At 44.7% G+C, this 18369-nt stretch overlaps 1 protein-coding gene across 2 annotated transcripts in view; it reads left to right on the forward strand.

Moving 5' to 3' along the window:
- INTS7 (integrator complex subunit 7) overlaps positions 1–17320 on the forward strand; it is an 83554-nt gene extending 66234 nt beyond the window's left edge. Inside the window, exons 17-20 of one of the 2 annotated variants that reach the window (XM_053309926.1) lie at positions 3996–4128; positions 7277–7375; positions 13967–14152; positions 15805–17320. In XM_053309926.1, the coding sequence (XP_053165901.1) occupies positions 3996–4128; positions 7277–7375; positions 13967–14152; positions 15805–16113 (727 nt within the window). In that variant the 3' untranslated portion in view covers positions 16114–17320. Of the gene's footprint in view, positions 1–3995; positions 4129–4826; positions 5444–7276; positions 7376–13966; positions 14153–15804 lie in introns of those variants that run through there. The other variant, XM_053309936.1, reaches the window with a different exon arrangement.
- The last annotated feature ends 1049 nt before the right edge of the window (positions 17321–18369 follow it).

Below are 18369 nucleotides of genomic sequence, written 5' to 3' on the forward strand. Positions count from 1 at the left end.
CAGAAAGTTTTTGACATACAGAGGCCTTGTTCTTGAGTTTTCTACCAGCTTTTATGGGAAACCAAGTCTCAGCACCAACAATTGCCAGATGGATACGTGCGTGTATTTTGTTAGCTTATGAATCCCTGCATCTGCGCGCACATGAGCACATTCTGGCACATTCTACAAGGGCGGCGGCCACATCCGCCACTTTCTCTACCAATACTCCAATACAGGAGATGTGCAAGGCAGCTACTTGGAAGGTTCTTTCTACCTTCACGATACATTATACAATCGATTCCTATGCTTCCGTTCAAGCAGCATTCGGTCGCAGGGTGCTGCAACAGGCTTTCCCCCCAGAGTAGGCTAGGATGTTTTTGGCCAGAGCTATGGTACGTCCCACTCAGAGATAGCCTCAGCTCTAGGCAGCAGAGAAAGCAGCATTGGTTCACTTACCGTGAAGGCTTCTTGCTGCCGGAGCCGAGGACATCTCGGCCCTCCCAGGTGATATCCTGGCCTACTCTATGGGAACCCTAAGCATAATGGAATTCACACAGCCTTGTACAATGTCGTTGTTTACTTAGTTGCTATCGTTTTCATGTTCTCTCTATTGTCAAAGGTTTTTATGTTTTTCAACTGTTATGCACTTTTGTCCTAGTAGCTTGTTTGGCCTAAAAGAACTGGACGGGGTTATCCTGCCCGGGCTCTTAAGGCATTGTAACATTTTCAATTAGTCCTGCCTGGGAGCACCAGGGAAGGATAACCCACTCAGAGATGTCCTTGGCTCCAGCAGCAAGAAGAAGCCTTCATGGTAAATGAACCAATGCTCCTTTTTATGGTGCTCTTTAAAATAGAACACATTGTTTTGTTAGTTTATAATTGCTGATATACCGTGGAAGGTTACATCAGCCTTAAAATGTTGCATGCACGCACGTTACAAAAAGAAATGGTGCAAATGATGTTGCACAAGACTAAGCCCATTGAATAATGGACTTACTCTTGTGTAACATCATTGGCGCAGCTTGGTGCTCACAATGTTACTGGGCTGATGTACCTGATATATGTTGGCCAATATCTTTTTTTGCTCTGTCCTTTAGTCATCAAGGCTGTCAGAGCAGCTTACATAAAATCAACAACAATAGCCAGTCATTAACATAATACTCACCCCCCCCATCCTCATCCTCCTCACACGGTTGTTGGTTGGACCCAATCCTAGCTAGAGGAGCGATAAGTAGAGATTGTCGTAGTGACAATTCACTTAGCTGGTGGTTTCTGCTCCTCCTCCTTAAATTAAGATGCTGTTGGATGTTTCTCTAATATAAAAATGAAGGCATTGTGAATATTGCACTTTTTTACACTGCAGTGCCATAGGTCAGTGTTTTTCAGTTGTTCTCCCTCTTCATGTGGATGTCTGCCAAGGACCCCATGCACACTGCAGAGGATTCTTGGGCATGTTCCTGAGGTCCCATTCAGTTTACTGGCCAAGCTTCTTGAGCCTTACTGTTCATCCTGTTCATCATTCTAGCCTGCACTCAGAGTGCAGGCTAGAATATGCCCAATCCTCTTCTGCATCTGCACATTAAAGGAGTTGATCAGTTGTGGTGGGCAAGCTGTCATTCAGAGAAGCTTGATTTCCATGACTGATCTCCTCACTGGTGCACAAGTACAGGTACTTATTGAAAAATTGGGTGGGGGTAGGGTGGGTGGGACAGCAGCATAAACACGTCCTTCAGTTTTACACATATTGCTTTTATTTAACCCTAAATAAACTTAATTGGATATAAGACTGAATAATTTCAGTGAAACTAATCTCTGAGGAAGAGACATCATTTATGATGTTATCATCTTAACATCATTTATTTTCTCACCATTGCTGTTGGACTCTGTTTTTCCCTGTAGCTCTAGAAGTGTCAAAGATGAACAAGATAATTAATCTTTGGGGCAATTCCTATGACTTCTGTGGAGTTACCCTAGGAACAAAGTTAGCCTTGTAAAGCTGCTTAGCACCAGTAAAAGGTCTCCCTATAGGCTCATACTGACTTCTGTGGATATAACAGATGTTGGATCTGGCCCTTTGAGATTGGAACTTGGAAAAATTACTCAGAAGTAGTACTGAGTAGGAATCTTAAAACGGAACCTCACAGGGAGCTTGTGCCTAGCATAATGCAATCCACATTGGGCATACAGGCTTAACTAAAATTGCATATACTGGATGAATGCCACTGTTGGGCATAATTACTAATGCCAATTACATAAAGATACAGTCTTTAACCTGAAATAATTACCACCCACCTGGTTCCATGCCTACAATCACTGATTCAGATTTAGCATAAGAAAAAGATTCTTTAATTGTGAATTTCGCAGGCTGAAGATGGCAAGGAAAGTGCACAAGCCTTAGGAACACAGATCAGCTTACTTTCTCCATCTCACTGGAGTTTTAAACCCAAAGACAACATGGAGAAGGGAGCTTGCTCTGACTTGAAAAGGCTTGAATGATGTTTTAATTAGCTAGACTTTGTCTTCCCCAGTGGGGATTGCAGGTAATCTCCTTAAGTGTTCTTTGGACTGGGGAATAGGATGAAAAAGCTAATATTGCCTCAGCCATCCTGACTTATTACAACCAGGCAATGTGGTTTGGCAGCCTGTTCAAAGAACTCAAGCTTGTAGCATTGTTGGGTTTATGTGATATGTTTGCTGCTCTGCAATGTGGTTTGTGTGTGTGTTTAAAAAAAGCACACACACACACATCATCATCATCATCATTATTATTATTATTATTTATTATTATATTTAGTTTGATTATGGTGTATCACTTTAGGTATTTTTAAATGGAAAAGTGTTTTTTAAAATTTAAAATACATAGGTAGAAGTCAAGCAGTGTGCAGCTTTTTATAATTACAAGCAGTTGTGCAATTCCAAGTGTTAACAGAATCAGGCATGTTCTCCTAGTGGTTTCTGTCTTTGACAGAGAACCCCGCCCCCAGCCGCTATATGTGGCTGTGCCACTCCTCAATCCCTCAGTCTTTCTTCCATCTGTGCTTCAGTGAACATCGTGGAGTCTGCAGTTCGACAACGAGTAGGCTCTTTCTATCCCCTTGTTCTTTTCCTCCCTGCTTCTTGTTCTGAAATAAAAATACTTCTGGCAGATTACACATTGTTTCTGTCTTCCTTCCTCCTTGAGTGCTAGCTTGCTATGCGCCCATTAGTGTAAAAGACAGAGACCACGTCGGAGAACAACAGGTTACTCACCTGTAACTTTGGTTCTTCTAGTGGTCATCTGTACTTTTACACGTTTCCCTGTCCTCCCTGCGGGGTTCACTGAAGCTGGACTCCCTGACTGAGAGGATGAGGAGTGGCGCAGCCGCATATAGCGGCTGGGGGCGGGGTTTCCGCCCGAAGCAGGAGAATTGAGCCTGTTAGGTTCCGATGAGGTCTCTGCACAGGCGCATAGCCCATTAGTGCAAAAGGACAGATGACCCCTAGAAGAACCAAAGTTACAGGTAAGTAACCTGTTACTACTTTTTCAACTACTGTGGCCATAAGCAAATTTTTAAGTTGATAATATACCCACTAGCAAGAGAATATCCCCTACTAAAAGGCCATATTTTTACGAAACGGTTAAAAACTATGGAGCATGTCTGAAACATGCAAAATACGTCTGTAACAGAATCAGAAACAATGTCCAAAAATGCTGATTCCATTATTGACATGTTTTGTATGTTTCAGACACAATCTATAGTGTTTAAAGGTTTTGTTAAAATGTGGCCTTATAGTAGAAGATGTTCTTTTGCTAATGGGTATATATAATATCAGCTTGAAAATTTGCTAATTTAATTTAATTTAAGGCTACAGTCGTTGAAAAAGTGGTGACATGCCTGATTCAGTTACCCTTGGAATTGCCCAGCTGACAATGCTATGACCAGGAACCCAGTGTGGCTTGTAGAACATGTACAAACTTGTGAGGACAGGTAAGAGAAGAGGCACATCTGACATTGTTAGAAAAATTTCTTTTATAGTTTTCAGGAATATGGCTCTTCTGGAGTGGCACATGCCACAAGTGAATACGAAAGAAGAATGATGTCAGTGTTCAATCATGTGTTGGAAGAAGTGGAATCACTGAACAGAAAATATGCACCTGTATCTTACATGGTAAATAATGACTGTTGTGGAGTCTTGTAAAATATTTTATATTTCCATGAGTCAGGAAGTCAAATAGTGCTCCATGTTTTTCATTGGTCACAAGTAACATGTTAACAAGGAGACAGAAGTGAATCAGTACCTGACATAAGAGAAAGTTGGAGATGCGTCTTGTGCTGAGACTATATCATTTTTAATTGCTCATGCTGCCAATTTTATGGCATTGGCAATTTAAATGGTCAGGTTAGAAGTGACTGTTCAAGATGCAGGATTAATGTGAAAGAGAAATGTGAATAGCTTTGAGTGAGGGAATAGTTCCTTTTTAAGGTATAAACCATAAGCTGTTTTGCCAAGCTTTTAAAAAATTACCCAAAAAAGGATTTCCCTTCACAATAAATTTAAATTAACCATCCTTGTATTATTTTTGAACATCTATAAGCAAACTAGCCACATTTTAAAAAAATAAAAAAATAAGCATATTTCTAATATTTAAATTTAGCTTTTGCTCTTTTTTTCTTTGGCTGGCTTGGAGAGTGGAAAAGCAGTGTGTGCTCTTCTGTGTATCACTGAACTCTACTCTATCCTTTTTAAAATGAAAGTATCATAAGTTGGAAGTACAGGATTGAACCTTGATCAGCATGCAGAGTCATAAATCATTGTGCCAACAGAAGGGCCTCATGTTCTGCTTGTGATTTTGTGCTATTCTCTAGGACCAGGGTTACTTGGCACACTTCTGATCCTGCTGCTGCGAGGCTGTCATGTAGAAAGTTCATCTGCGGATCATGTGAAATGTCCTAGAGGCTATCTATCACTGTTCCAGTTTTGCTTCATTCATTAAAGCTGATCGTGTTTCAGTATAGCTATCCATGGGTGCAGTGTTTCTCTTATCAGGGCAGGTCACCTGAGAACACAATAGACACAATAGCCAGTTGCACTAACTGCACAAAGCCGAAAACATGTAGATGTTCAGTTTTGTTCCTTGTGCAAATGAACATTTTCCATGAATGAACTTGGAACCAGTGTTTCAGATACTGGGTGGGCATCCTGAGGGGTGCTTGCATAATGGTGTGAGCACAAGCTCTCTTTCTTGCCTTCTGCTTTTCACAAAACAACTGTTCCTGAGGAGTTGGGAACCCTTGGAAATGACATGACTGGAGGAGAAGAGAGCTGGTCTTGTGGTCTTAGCTAAAAAGGGTCCAACCTGGTTGCATACGAAAGGGAGACTGGAAGTGTTTGCACTGCAAGATATTCCCCTCAGGGGATGGAGCCGCTCCGGGAAGAGCATCTAGGTTCCAAGTTCCCTCCCTGGCAGCATCTCCAAGATAGGGCTGAGAGAAACTCCTGCCTGCAACCTTGGAGAAGCCGCTGCCAGTCTGTGGAGACAATACTGAGCTAAATAGACCAATGGTCTGACTCAGTGTATGGCAGCTTCCTATGTTCCTAAGAGCACAGGGGGCTGCTTGGAAAGGAAATGTCAAAAGCTGCCAGAAGTCATCTCTGCTCTGCTCACAGGAGGTGCTTCTGCCTAGTTTCAAGGGATTCTCCCTTCAGCAGCCCTCTGTGCTCTTGCTCCTGCCCTCAGGAATGGCTTTTGGGGGACACAGGAGGCTGCTGTGGGTTGGATGAGGTGGCGTACATAGGAAGCTGCCTTATGCCAAGTCAGACCCTTGGTCCATCTAGTTCAGTATTGTCTACAGATTGGCAGCGGCTTCTCCAAGGTTGCAATTTTATGGCCTCCCTCCCCACCCTGACTTCAGGGCATTTCCTTTTGATCCCTTTGGGAAGGGGGTTCTTGTTTCTTCTGTGTTTGTTGAGCAAAGACACACAGCCACTTGCATTCCTATATAAGTGAAAATGTCCATAGACAGCAACATGAAAATGAAAGCTGAGATATTATTGCCAGCTGTCCGCATCTGTGTCCTGGGATACTGTGTTGTCACTTGATTGTAATTCCCAAGTTTAAGAGCTGCAGAGTCCACAGATCATTCATATCAGTAAAAATGTCATTTTTGGCAGATAGTCTGGCAGAGAGTCTTGTGGATGTTTTGTCCAGCAAATGACCAAGATGTTTTTCCTAGGACTTCAGATTCCCCACCCTACCCCCCAAAATCTATTTCAGCCTTGGCTGTGACTTCTCCTTATTCCTAACCCCCTACTACCTATAGTGACTGACATACAGATTAAGCATGCATATGTGATTCACAACCCTCAGAGTCATATTTTTGGTTTGCACAGAGGGCTTCCTAGGGAAGGGGAGGGTGTCAAAAATTGCTGCTTCATCGCTGCTCTGGTGCAGTTAGCTGGAACGTTCTGGTAGGCTGCTCCCTCACTGCACCAGTGCATCCTTGCTCTGTATGTTGACCACATGATCTCATATTTCTGATACTTAACCCCATATTGTTGGTACTCTGCTCTTTCCAGTCCCTTCTCACAATCATGTCTGGTGATCCTGCTCCTCCTGCTTTATTGGTCTGTGGTCTCCAGGTGCCTTGGGGCTTGCGTTGGCCACCATCTCCCCTTCCTGCATCTTCTTGGTCACATGATGTGCCTAGGGAAGGTGGTGGATCAGGAGCAACAGCTGTTTCAGGCTGTCTCTTGGATTGAGTTGCTGCTGTTGGTGCTGTTCTTAGTGTCTGACCTGCCCTGATCCAAGAAAAACAATTTCACATGATCTGCACCTGGGTTGGAGGGATACTCAGCCAGGGTAGGAGAGCTGGATGTGCTCCCTGTCTGCAGTCGTGAGAACTCAAAATGCAAGGGAGGAGGAGAGGAGAGTGATCATGAGAGAGGTGGGAGCTGGGTCAGAAGGTTTCTCGTCGACCGTCAGAATGCCAATCCAGCTCTCCCCTCCCACACAATCACTCTCCTCGCCTCCTCCTACCCTCTTTTTGACTTCTCACTACTGCAGATCAGGAGCATGCTGTGGCTCTCCTACCCTGGCTGGGTGCTACTCCTACCCAGGTGTGGATCGTGTGAACTAGCCTAATGAATCTGCTGGTTTTTCTCCATCTCTACAGGTTGTCCTGTAAGCTTGCTGTTGCATGTGCTTGGCTTCTAAAGTGCAAGTGACTGCAGTGCTAATACCCAGAGCGCATGCTGTTTCCTCTCCCTGCTATAAAATGGATTAGTTCTGATCTGGCTTGGCATTGTTTTCTTTCAGCACACGGCTTGTTTGTGCAGTGCAGTCATTGCCTTGCTAAAGGTTCCCCTGTCATTCCAGAGGTATTTCTTCCAGAAGCTACAGTCAACTAGCATTAAGGTAAGTGATAGTTGCACTGAATTTTAACTGCAGTTAGCGCAGAAGAATCTTATGCGATGGAATACAGTGTTTGTAATCCCTGCGCTAGGAGGCACAGAAAGCGGGGAGGGCTGTTTTTGATCCAGCTGTACCATTGTCCATAGGTTGAAAAGGTAGTCGAAATGTCCGATTCAGCGGGAATTTAGGTCTGGAAATAGAAGGACACTTTGGATTTTCGGAACACGTTAAAAGCAGACTTTGAACAAATTGCTCTCGGCTATTTAGGTCACCAGGAAGAGAAAACTAGAAACCGTCACGTTGGATGCTCTTTTCCCATTCAGCCCCAATAGCTTCCAAGCATGTATAATTATGACAAAGTAAATACTTGCACTGTTATCAAGCATGGCTGTGTATACAGTCATGAACTCCCCCCCGCCCCAACACTCATGGCATTTATCTTCATAAAGGCAATGTTATGTGTGAAGCCACCCTTACATGCATTGGATCAGAGGTGCATCGTGTTGCTTGCCTGCCAGCCGGTATGGTGTGGTTAGAGCAGCGGACATGGACCATCTACACATCCTAGACCTCCACAGCAATCTTTCTCCAGCTGGGATGAGCACTGCAGGGCTATAGCAGCTGCCTGCCCCAATTCTATAAAGCCAAGAGAGGCACCTCTTAGTGTTCTTCCCATCCTAGAAAAGATCACTGGAGCAGTTCTCTGGTAACGCACCCTTGGGGTCGAACAAGACCCGACGCTGGCATGTTTTACCTCAAGAGCCAAATTGCAGCTTTGAGAGGCAGGGAGAGACTATTTGAAAAGGTTACTTAACTGAATTTAGAGGCTCCTGTGACTACTGTAATGGTTGTTTTTCTATTAAGTGAGGGATCCTGTTCACACAGCTCTCCAGTGTCACATCTTTCTGGGCCCTGACTCTCCTGGTTGTTGATGACCAGAGAGAGAAATGCAAACCTCGCAGTAGCCCTGTGCTATTCTTCCTGCCAGCCTGAAAAGAGCCGTGCTGGCTTGTCCTGGCTACCTCTCGAGCTTTTCAGGCACTGGTCACAGAAGTGGGGAGAGTGAGGGAAATGGGGAACAGTAGGTGGCTCAGAAACGCAAGGAGCTTTTCTCTGTCTAGTAGCCACTCCATCATTATTCTTAATAATAACAAGAATTGGGTGTTGCATGATAGTTGGCTAACGTATAGACCAAGGAAACACTGGTGCAGACTAACTCCACTTGCAGTCTAAGGGGCAAGGAGGAAGTGGCAATTTTTGACCCTTTCAATGGGAAAGGCCCTCTCTGTCACCCAAAAATATGTCCCCGAGAGTTGTGCCCTCGCCCCATCCCCAGTGCACCAGTGTCGTTATTCTGCTCCTCTGACTGCACCGGTGCTTCCTTGCTCTGTACATCAGCCATCATTTTCAAGGCTGTATACTTTCTCGTCCTCTATTCCATATCCCCACTCAGTATGAACAAATGCATTAGAGAGCCTGTGCCAACTGTACGTTGGTTCTTTTTCTTGCCTCACTTAATACTGGGCATCCCTGGATACTCCGGATGTCTTTCCAGAATGGATGCACCCTTCTTATTTTTGTGAAATCAATTGGGTGACTTGGCAAGTTTTCTTATTTACTGGCTTAGCTGTACCTTTTAAACTCTTGTGGTCTGTTTTATTACTCAATTTTCCTGCTCCATTTTAATGGTTGGTTTTATTGACTATCCATTTGGAATAATATGACCTCAGATGCTGCTATATCATTGGTTTCATATTGTGCCTATGAAATAATTAAGCAGCGTGTTTTCTAAAGCACTGGAAGAAATATTCAGCAAGTGAATATTTCATGTATAAATATATTTCATGTATAAATATATTTGAAGGCAACCATTCGGTCCTTGAGGATTTTGTACATGCACACACGATCCTTGCTGGTTCAATCATTTTAATGCAGTCTGTATAGTTCATACAAGGTTGTATTTGTGCCTTATTAAGCACTTCCCCATCCAGCTATGGTGTAGGCATTTTCCGGCAGTCTCATAATTTAGGATGTTAGCATGCATTTTGAATGCTCCAAATCCAACACTATGAGGTTGTGCACACAGCCTCGCCGGGGAGGGCGGGTAGGCTGCAGAGAAGGCAGAAGCTCGCCTGCCTTTCCCAGCTGATGAACAGCCACCGTCCTCCTTCCTGCTGCACCACGCACCCACATGAATGGTGGTGTGGTGGAGGGATATGCTGGGAGAGGGAGGACTTCAGGAACATCCGACATCCCAGGGTGCCCCAGGGCACAAGTGTGGTGGCTGCTCCCCCGCTCCCCAGCTTGCTGCCAGAAATGGCTGTAGGCCAGAGGGTGGGGGGAGCTGGTTAATCAGGTGACCATCACCTAGACAATTGCCGGCCAAGGTTAAGCCAACCACATGTTTGCTTAATCTCAACTAACCGCCAGTTTGAAAGCAGGACTTGATGCAGGTGCCTTAGCTTGGATTCGGCTGTGCATGTGAATACCCTTTATGCTTCCCCAACCCCCTGAAATCTGTACTGCATACTCTTTACATGAGACAGATGAACACAAAAAGTCCCAGTTCAGACATGACATAAAAATCGTACTTGAGTGCAAGTGAATGGGAGACTAGAAGTGTGAAATTCCCCTCAGGGGATGGAGCCAGATGCTCTAGGAAGAGCATCTAGGTTTCAAGTTCCCTCCTTAGCATCTCCAGATAGGGCTGAGAGAGACTCCTGCCTGCAGGCTTGGAGAAGCCGCTGCCAGTCTGTGAAGACAATACTGAGCTAGATGGACCAATGGTCTGACTCAGTATATGGCAGCTTCCAATGTTCCTATGAGTGTTATGTGCATGAGCCACAGTGAGCCTTGGACTCTTGTGCTCCACCCTCCCACTTCTCTCTCCATGTTTGAAAGGAAGCGATTTAAATCCTCCATTTACTGTTTGAAACAAACTGCAGTTTCCCATTTTGTCTGAATATGAGGCACTGTGCTTTGTTCAAGCCATAAACCTTGTTCAGACAAGGGGAAAGGGGAAGGCTGGATCCAGGTACAGCATTCCTGAGCATGCCCAGAAGTCCCACTTCTTGCGTTGACACGCTGGGAGGCCCTGTCCTTGCCACGCTCCTGACAGTGATGGCATTTGAAATGCCATTAACTGTGAGCAGGCAAGGACAAAGCTTCCTGGCATGTCATTGGTGGGAGCTGGACTTGCGGGTACATTCAGGAATGCTGTAGAACATTCCTTTCCCCTCCACCATCTGAAGAGGGCTGAAATTAGTTAACCAGCCGGAATCAAACTTTGGTCATTACCAAACCAGGTTGACACATGCAGTAGTACTCAGGCAACAATTCAGGTAACTGTTGTTCCATACAAGGAACCAAAGTTTGAAACTTCTCCCGTTGCATATGAAAGGTGGAGTGGGGAGGGACGCGTGAGCCAGAGGCTTGTGCCTGCTCTTGCCCATTGTGCGCTTAGCCCCTGATGTCTGAACTGAGCCAGAGACTCTCATAGCACAGCGTGCATCTCTCGGGGACTGTGCAGCCGGCATACAGCAGCAAGTCCCTTTGCCCAACTTTGAGCTGTGCTTTGTGGTGCAGGTGGAAGCCTTGCTGTTTTAACAGGCCATTTCCCTGTGGACTGATGGTGCAGAGAGGATGGGAGTTGTGGAATGTGTTTAGAGATGTAGTTTCCAGTTTAGCAAAGACTTTTTCCAACACACTGTTCTTCGCTCATGAATGGAGTGTGTAGAATAATCACATATCCAACACCTCCACTGAAAAACCGTATTTGGCATAAAATCATTCATGTGAGTTTTCCCGTTCTGTGCCTGTGTACGGGAGCCAGTATAAATCTAGATCCTGTTCACAGATACATCAATCAAGTGTTACAATTCCCACATAACATTTCCACTTGGTTGCACTGATGGGACTGCTCTTAAAAAAGGCTAACTGTGAATTCAGAATGTTCCTGTAGGAGCATCTCTAACATACCTCTTTAAAATCTCTGAGAAGGTGTCTGTGGAAATAGATTGTGTAGCAAATCTGACTTTTTGCGAGATTACAGTATATCTACTTCACACAACAATAACAATAAACAAATGCTTGAAAAATAACATAAACAAAGATCCAGCCTTACTCTCCCAAGGAAACCTTGCCCCTGCCCTCAAAAGGAAGTTCTTCACTAGCTCCTTCAGAAACTCACCTTCTGAGACTTGTTGGATGTGTCTGTTGGAAGAGATTTCCACAGCCCAGGTGCATATGCTAGAATTGCTCCTTAGGGCAAGCACATGAAACTTCAGGCCTCTTTTGCGTAATCAGTTGGCGGTGTCAAATGGGGTTGTTAAGATCTATTTCGAGTTACTTGGAGTATGTGTACATAAGATTGTAAGAGTCATAAGAACATACCAGATGCCTCTGAGAAGTCTTGTTCATCAAAAGCTAACAGTTCTTAACAAGCAAAAGAACTTACTCGGAAGATTGTAGCATGCTGTGAGATTTAAGTCCCAGGACAGGTGTGTTGGTAGGTACTTAAAAGATCCAGGGCCCTGGCCCACAGGCCCCCCCCCCAGCTTTTGATAACTAGACTAGACACAATCATACTGGCCCCCACAAAGAGAATATATATATATATAGAGAGAGAGAGAGAGAGAGTGTGTCTCTCTACTTATGAAGGTGGAAGCAGCAGAGAGCTAGGTGAGGCTAGGTACTCTTTCCCACGCTCTGTGCAGGTGCATCCACAGCTGCACTTCCTTTCTGGAAGAGGTCATGGAAGAAGAGGAGGGAGGTGCCTGATGAGATTCAGGGCTCTGAGCCGCATGGGTCACCCACTAATGATGCCCCTGCCCCAGAACATAAGATTTCCCTCAAATCGGGATCTCAAAGGTGTCCTTAACAAAGTTCGGCAGCGCTGTGGGAGCCTCTTTTCTGTAGCTTCATCCCATGAGTGCTGTTTCGTCTAAAGGCCTAGCACAATATTGGTGGGGTAAGTAGTATGGTTTGTTTTTTTTCTCCCCCGCCCATAAAGGTAAAGTTGTGCTGTCGAGTTGGTGTCGACTCCTGGCGACTGCAGAACCTGTGGTTGTCTTTGGTAGAATACAGGAGGGGTTTACCATTGCCATCTCCTGCGCAGTAAGAGATGATGCCTTTCAGCATCTTCCTACATCACTGCTGCCCAATATAGGTGTCTCCCATAGTCTGGGAAACATATCATAGTTGTCCCCAATCCTGGCCTTGCAGTGACTGAATGGAAAAGGCCAATCAATTGGCCCCACCCATCTGGGGCTGGGCCTTTTAAATATTACAGCAGTGCCCTGGGATGCAGTGCCTTGGATAAGTACTTGCTTCCATAAAGTGCACCCAACCCCTGGAAGTGTTGAAAAGATCACATACTCCCTTTCCTGTTGTTTGCTGCCTCTGGAATGGCACTGACAATACTAGGAAGGAGAAGGATCAGAGGCTGTGCGTTTTCTACCCCCAGTACCCAATAAATTGTGCGATGGAGAAATCTAGATTCCTCCCTCAGATTACAGAATTTGAATATATTTGCTTTGCATAATTCTGCTTCCAGCGTTCAGGCTTTTTTATTTATTCCAAACATGTTTTTGACTAGAGACTGTCAAAGGAATGTGCGTGGATGTAGGTATTACACTTAGCCATTTAGTTCTTGGAGAGGTAGATGTGCATAATACTAAAGATCCATTGCTGAAAATATTTCTCAAGGCATCCTTTTGAATGGTTCACAGAACTTCTACGTTTAAGCTCATTATGGCCAGAAACTTGTCCTTTTTAAAAATGAAAAAACCCCAAAATTCTTTGTTTACCAAATTCTGTACTAAAGAACATCTCCTATTATTTAATTAGTGGATGCATGAAATGTATACAGTTATGAACATCTGAAGCTGCCTTATACTGGGTAAGACCACTGGCCCAGCAAGCTCAATATTGTCTATGTGAACCGTTCAGTAGAATTAAGTAGTAAAGAGTCCTTTCCTGGACTCTGCCACGTCAGGCTCCATGGTGGGGGTTGGAGAATGCTTCCTCGCTTAAACAGCTTTCAGTACACACGCACGCACCGACACCCATACAGACCTTTCCATGAAGAAAGCTCATCTGAGCTCTTCTCTCTGACATGCTTGGTTTAATGCATCGGAGGGATTGTTATGGGAGAGCATCCAACAGCACATCTCTCCCCACTTCCCAGACACACCAAGTTGCAGCCTGAAGTGGTGCAGTCCAGAGAGAGCTTTCCCACTTGACTGTGCTGAATGTATAAACTTGCCCCAATGTGGGCCCTTTATTCTCCACAATGAAGACTCCCTCCTTAAAGTTCAACTAAACAAGGAAACCAGCTGCAACCAAGTCCAGGGAGTGACCATTTAAGTTTTTTGTTTGTTTAGAGACTTGTATTTCTCTATAATTGCATGCAATAAATGCATGATGATGGTGTCCATAATGCTCTTTTTCTTAAGCATTGCAGTAGTACTTGCCCTCTCCCCATCTTCTGTTGAGAGATGCTTGTTCTCACACTTGTGTTTTGCTACCCCCCTGAAGAAACACAGACTCCCTTCCTTCTCATAATAGACCTAAACCCTTTTATCTGTGTTTCAGCTCGCCCTGTCACCGTCTCCACGTAACCCTGCTGAGCCCTTTTTGGTTCAGAATAACCAGCAACTGGCCTTAAAGGTCGAGGGGGTGGTCCAACACGGTTCCAAGCCAGGCCTTTTCCGCAAAATTCATTCAATCTGTCTAAATGTATCTTCAACACCGCAGAGCAAATCTGGACAAGACTACAAGGTAAGAGAAGTATAGAGCTGTAAGCAGCCTGAAATTCATAGAGAATTAGAACAAAGATCTGTTTCCCTCTGTTCATTTAGCAAGAATCCTGTAATCTTTTTTTATTTTAAGTGTTGGTGTAGGCTTTGCTTGGGTCTTTTTAAATTGAGATACTATTATTTATTCATTATTATTTTCATACTGCCCTCAACATGCATGACACTTTACAAAGTATAAGAGTACAATGTATACCCTCTGCTAACTAGGCAAAGAGGTATATTTCAAAGCAGGGGTAGGCAACCTTGGGTCTCAAGTTGTTGTGGGACTACAGCTCTCAACATCCCCACCCATCATTTATTGTGACTGGGGGTGATGGGAGATATAGTTCAACAATAGCTGGAGAGCCAGAGTTGTCTACCTCCGTTTAAATTGATGACTTTCTTATACTTAGCCGGAAGAGAGCAACTCTCTCTATTCAACCCCAGCATGACACTTCTCCAGTGGCTGTTGCTGGTTTCTACCTTGTGTTTCTTTTTAGACTGTGAGCCTTTCTGAGACTAGGAACCATCTCCTTCCAATTGTTCTCTCGTCTGTATAAACTGCTTTGAGAACTTTTCTGTTGAAAAACAGTATATTGATGACGATGATGATGATGATAAGTGGACTGGTCCCTGTCCTTGAGGGGCTTACAATCTAACATTCAAGAGAGACAACCGAGGAAGGGGAAGGAAAATAAAGGCAAGAGCAGACAGCGGGGGAAAGTGGCCAACGTGATGGGCAGTCCTCCATTGATGGTAGGGACTCCCCAGGCAACTTCAAAAGCAAACCCCACTGTGTAGCAATGGGACTGCTGTGGAATGACTGTAAGCCACTTCAAGGCAACAGTGCAGCATTTCCTGGAAGTGTGCTGCACTGTTGTCTGGAAGTGGCTTACAGTCATTCCACAGCAGTCCTATTGCTACACCCTGGGGGCTGCCTTTGAAGGTGCACAGCAGCCCCCGCAATATCAACAGAGGGCTGCCTATCATGCTGGCCACTGTGTTTATTTCAGTTACACTTCCTTTTGTCTCCGTTACCAAACGCTACTCCAAGAGGCCATACAGAAAGCCTCACGAAAAAGTGGGTTTTGAGGAAGGATTTGAAGGAAGTAAAAGTTAGACTAGGTTTCTATTAATATCCCCATGGCAAATTTCCCACCTCTGATGTCCCATTTCGCTAGGAGCGTATCTTCCTCTCAGAGGAAGTAAGTAGCAGCTGGCATAGATATTCTCTTCACTCACTGTCTTGGCAGTAGCCCTAAAACATCCTAGCATTACAATTAGCCAAGAACGCAGCTGTTTGGCAGCAGGAAGCCAATCTGCTCAAATGAAAGAATGCTGATCACTGCTAATGGCCAATCAGCTCAAGGTTCCCAGGGCCTGGGTTTCTGATATGGACAGCTGGGCATTTAGTGGTAATTTAGGCACAACTTTTTATATTTTCCTTAGCCTATTGAAGGACAGCAGTCTGTGTGTCCCTCCTCTAGAAGTTCAGAGACTGCCTTCCAGGAGTGGAAGGCAAATTGAATCTAGGCCATGAAAACCAAGCCTCAGTTTACAGTAAAATTGAAGCATCTGAACACTCCCTTTGAGAATCAGCAGAAATACTATTCTGGCATTTGATTTCTTCCTTAGATGCCCATTGACAGCCTGACAAATGAGATGGAGCAGATGGTTGAGCCTCACAACGATTACTTCAGCACACAGTTCCTCTTGAACTTTATTATTGTGGGCACCCATAGCATCACAGTGGAGTCCTCCGTTAGAGATCTCAATGGCATCATATGGAAGACTGGACCCAAAACCACTCTGTTGGTCAAATCTCTTGAAGATCCATATTCCCAGCAGATTCGACTTCAGCAGCAGCAGCAGCAGCAAGGACAGCAGCCGCCCCAGCAACCACAGCCGCCCCCACAGCAGCGAACGGCATATTCCCGGTTTTAGCACTCCAGACCACTCTTATTATTCAAAGACCCCAAGTTAAAGGCCTTCCGGTTGATTTTGATGCCGTTGTTTCCCTTCCCGACCTCAAATGTGAGATCCTTTTTCTTTTATGGTGGGGTAGCCACAATGATCTTCGCTCTCCTTTTTTACTTGTGGCCCATTCACACTACAGCATGATGGCTATTTGAAATACAGCCACGTGGAGGTATTTTATTAGCAGGCTGGTTGTGTGAAGTGTTATTGCACACAGATCCATTGAAATTGCAGTTTGTGGTGGGATGGGGAGTGTTTCTAAAACTGAATGAGACTTCTAGCTTCTTTTGTCCAGATTCCTTTGGAAGGGTGTGGGGTAATAGGGTCATGGGGAGGACTGAACTCATACTGAAGCTGTTTCTGGATGGCTTCAGCACAGGTTCTGTGGTGGTGTCGTGAGCTGCAATCTGAATGCACAGTGAAAGCATCAGCTAAGCACGTTAGTGTGACTTTGGCCCCTTCCATATACCTGGTAACTCGCATTGCACCACACAAACAGGGCCATGCCCTTCACGAAAGGACACTTTGAAGCCTGGAATAAGAACAGCTTTAACTGATCTCATTTCATGTGCACCTCTTGTTGGAGCCTCCTCCTGGGAAGACCGTGAGCAAACTGTAGAATGTCTGTAGGAATTATACCAGTTGCAATTCAGCATATTGGCTCTTCTAGTTATACCAGGGTTGCTTAACCTTGGGCCCCCAGATGTTGTTGGACTACAACTCCCATAATCCCCAGGCAAAAGCCACTGCAGCTGAGGATTCTGGGAGTTGTAGTCCAACAACATCTGGGGGCCCAGATACGCTGAGTTATACAATTGCCACTGGAGGAACACAGAATCCCGTGCTGTAGTTGGGCTTTCAGACCAGTTCAGGGGCAGTGCGTGTGTGTAAAACAATTTGGGTTGTTCCCAAGCATTATACAATACATGTACACATATACAAAGTTTGACAAAAATCATAAGAGGCTGTGTTGTTTGCTAATTTGGAAAAATATTAGGGCATCATTCCGATTGTTGTTCTTTATACCTCTGAATCTCATGGTTGCTCACTTCTGTTGCTTCTGCATGTGCTTGGGAGACTCAAGATTATCTTGCCTAAAAGAAGACATTTCAGTTTTGTTTGGGTGCTCGGGGCCCCCTGAAGTACAAAAATAAATCTCTTTCACCTTTTGAAAGTCTGGGACATCTTGTGTTGGAAAGTTGGCAATTTGGAAAGTCTTGTGTTAACAACTTTTGCTTCCCTCCAGTGTGGGCAGGGTTAGGCAACCTTGGTTCTCCAGCTGTTGTGAAACTACCACTGCCTTCACCCCTGGCCACAATTCATTCAGCAACACCCACCCAGAGTACCATAGTTGCCTTCCCTTGGTCTAGGGAGAAACACTCCAGTGTTTTTAAGAGCGATTCTCTGAAGTGCAACTCATTCTAAGTAGCTTTACTAGAAAAACACATTAAAAATTATTTTGACCTTCTCTTTTCTGAAATGTGGGAAACAGAACAATACATGTGCAATGCCTGTGCCCTATAATCTGAGGTGTGGGTGTAAACTTTGTATGATTATATGCCATTTCCTTCTTGGAAAGCGCAAGCACAACTCTAGTCTAGATGCCGGCCGACTAGCCTGAGCTGTTGAAATGGGTCTATACCTTGAGTGGCTTGTGGTTATAGATATGCAGGAAAGGATGGCCATGCCGGTGTCTCCATGGCTGCTCTTTTGAGGTTGAGTTACAAGCATACACTTGAGGATTTTCCATCAAACAGACTTTGGGTATTCTGTAGGTGGGATCGGAGGGTAGTTGCCACATAGCCTTTTCTAAAAGGAGTCTGCATTTTAAAAAACAAACCTGAAAACACTGACGAGCTTTATTACCGAAATCACTACAAAGCAGATGCCTTTTTGTTTATGTACAAAATATTCAAATAAAACTTTTGTTCCTAACCTGCATCTGATTAGCAAAACTGGAACTTCTTGTGATAGAGAAGTGCCTTTTAGAAATAAATGTCTCCACCCCCCACCCCTCTTTGATTCACTGGCTGCTTTCCGTTTCAATTTTTGATTCACTGGCTGCTTTCCGTTTTAAAGTGTGCCTCTGCCTCCTTGAGGGAAAAGTTGCCTCTCATGCCCACAGCATCTATATATTTAATTCTCCTGGGTGTGCCTTGGAATGTCCATCCCGGCGTGAAGCTGATTGGCTGGGCGGTGGAGGCGCCTGATTGGCTGAGGTGC

The sequence above is a fragment of the Hemicordylus capensis genome, chromosome 1 (assembly GCF_027244095.1).
Source record: "Hemicordylus capensis ecotype Gifberg chromosome 1, rHemCap1.1.pri, whole genome shotgun sequence".
Classification (NCBI taxonomy): domain Eukaryota; kingdom Metazoa; phylum Chordata; class Lepidosauria; order Squamata; family Cordylidae; genus Hemicordylus; species Hemicordylus capensis.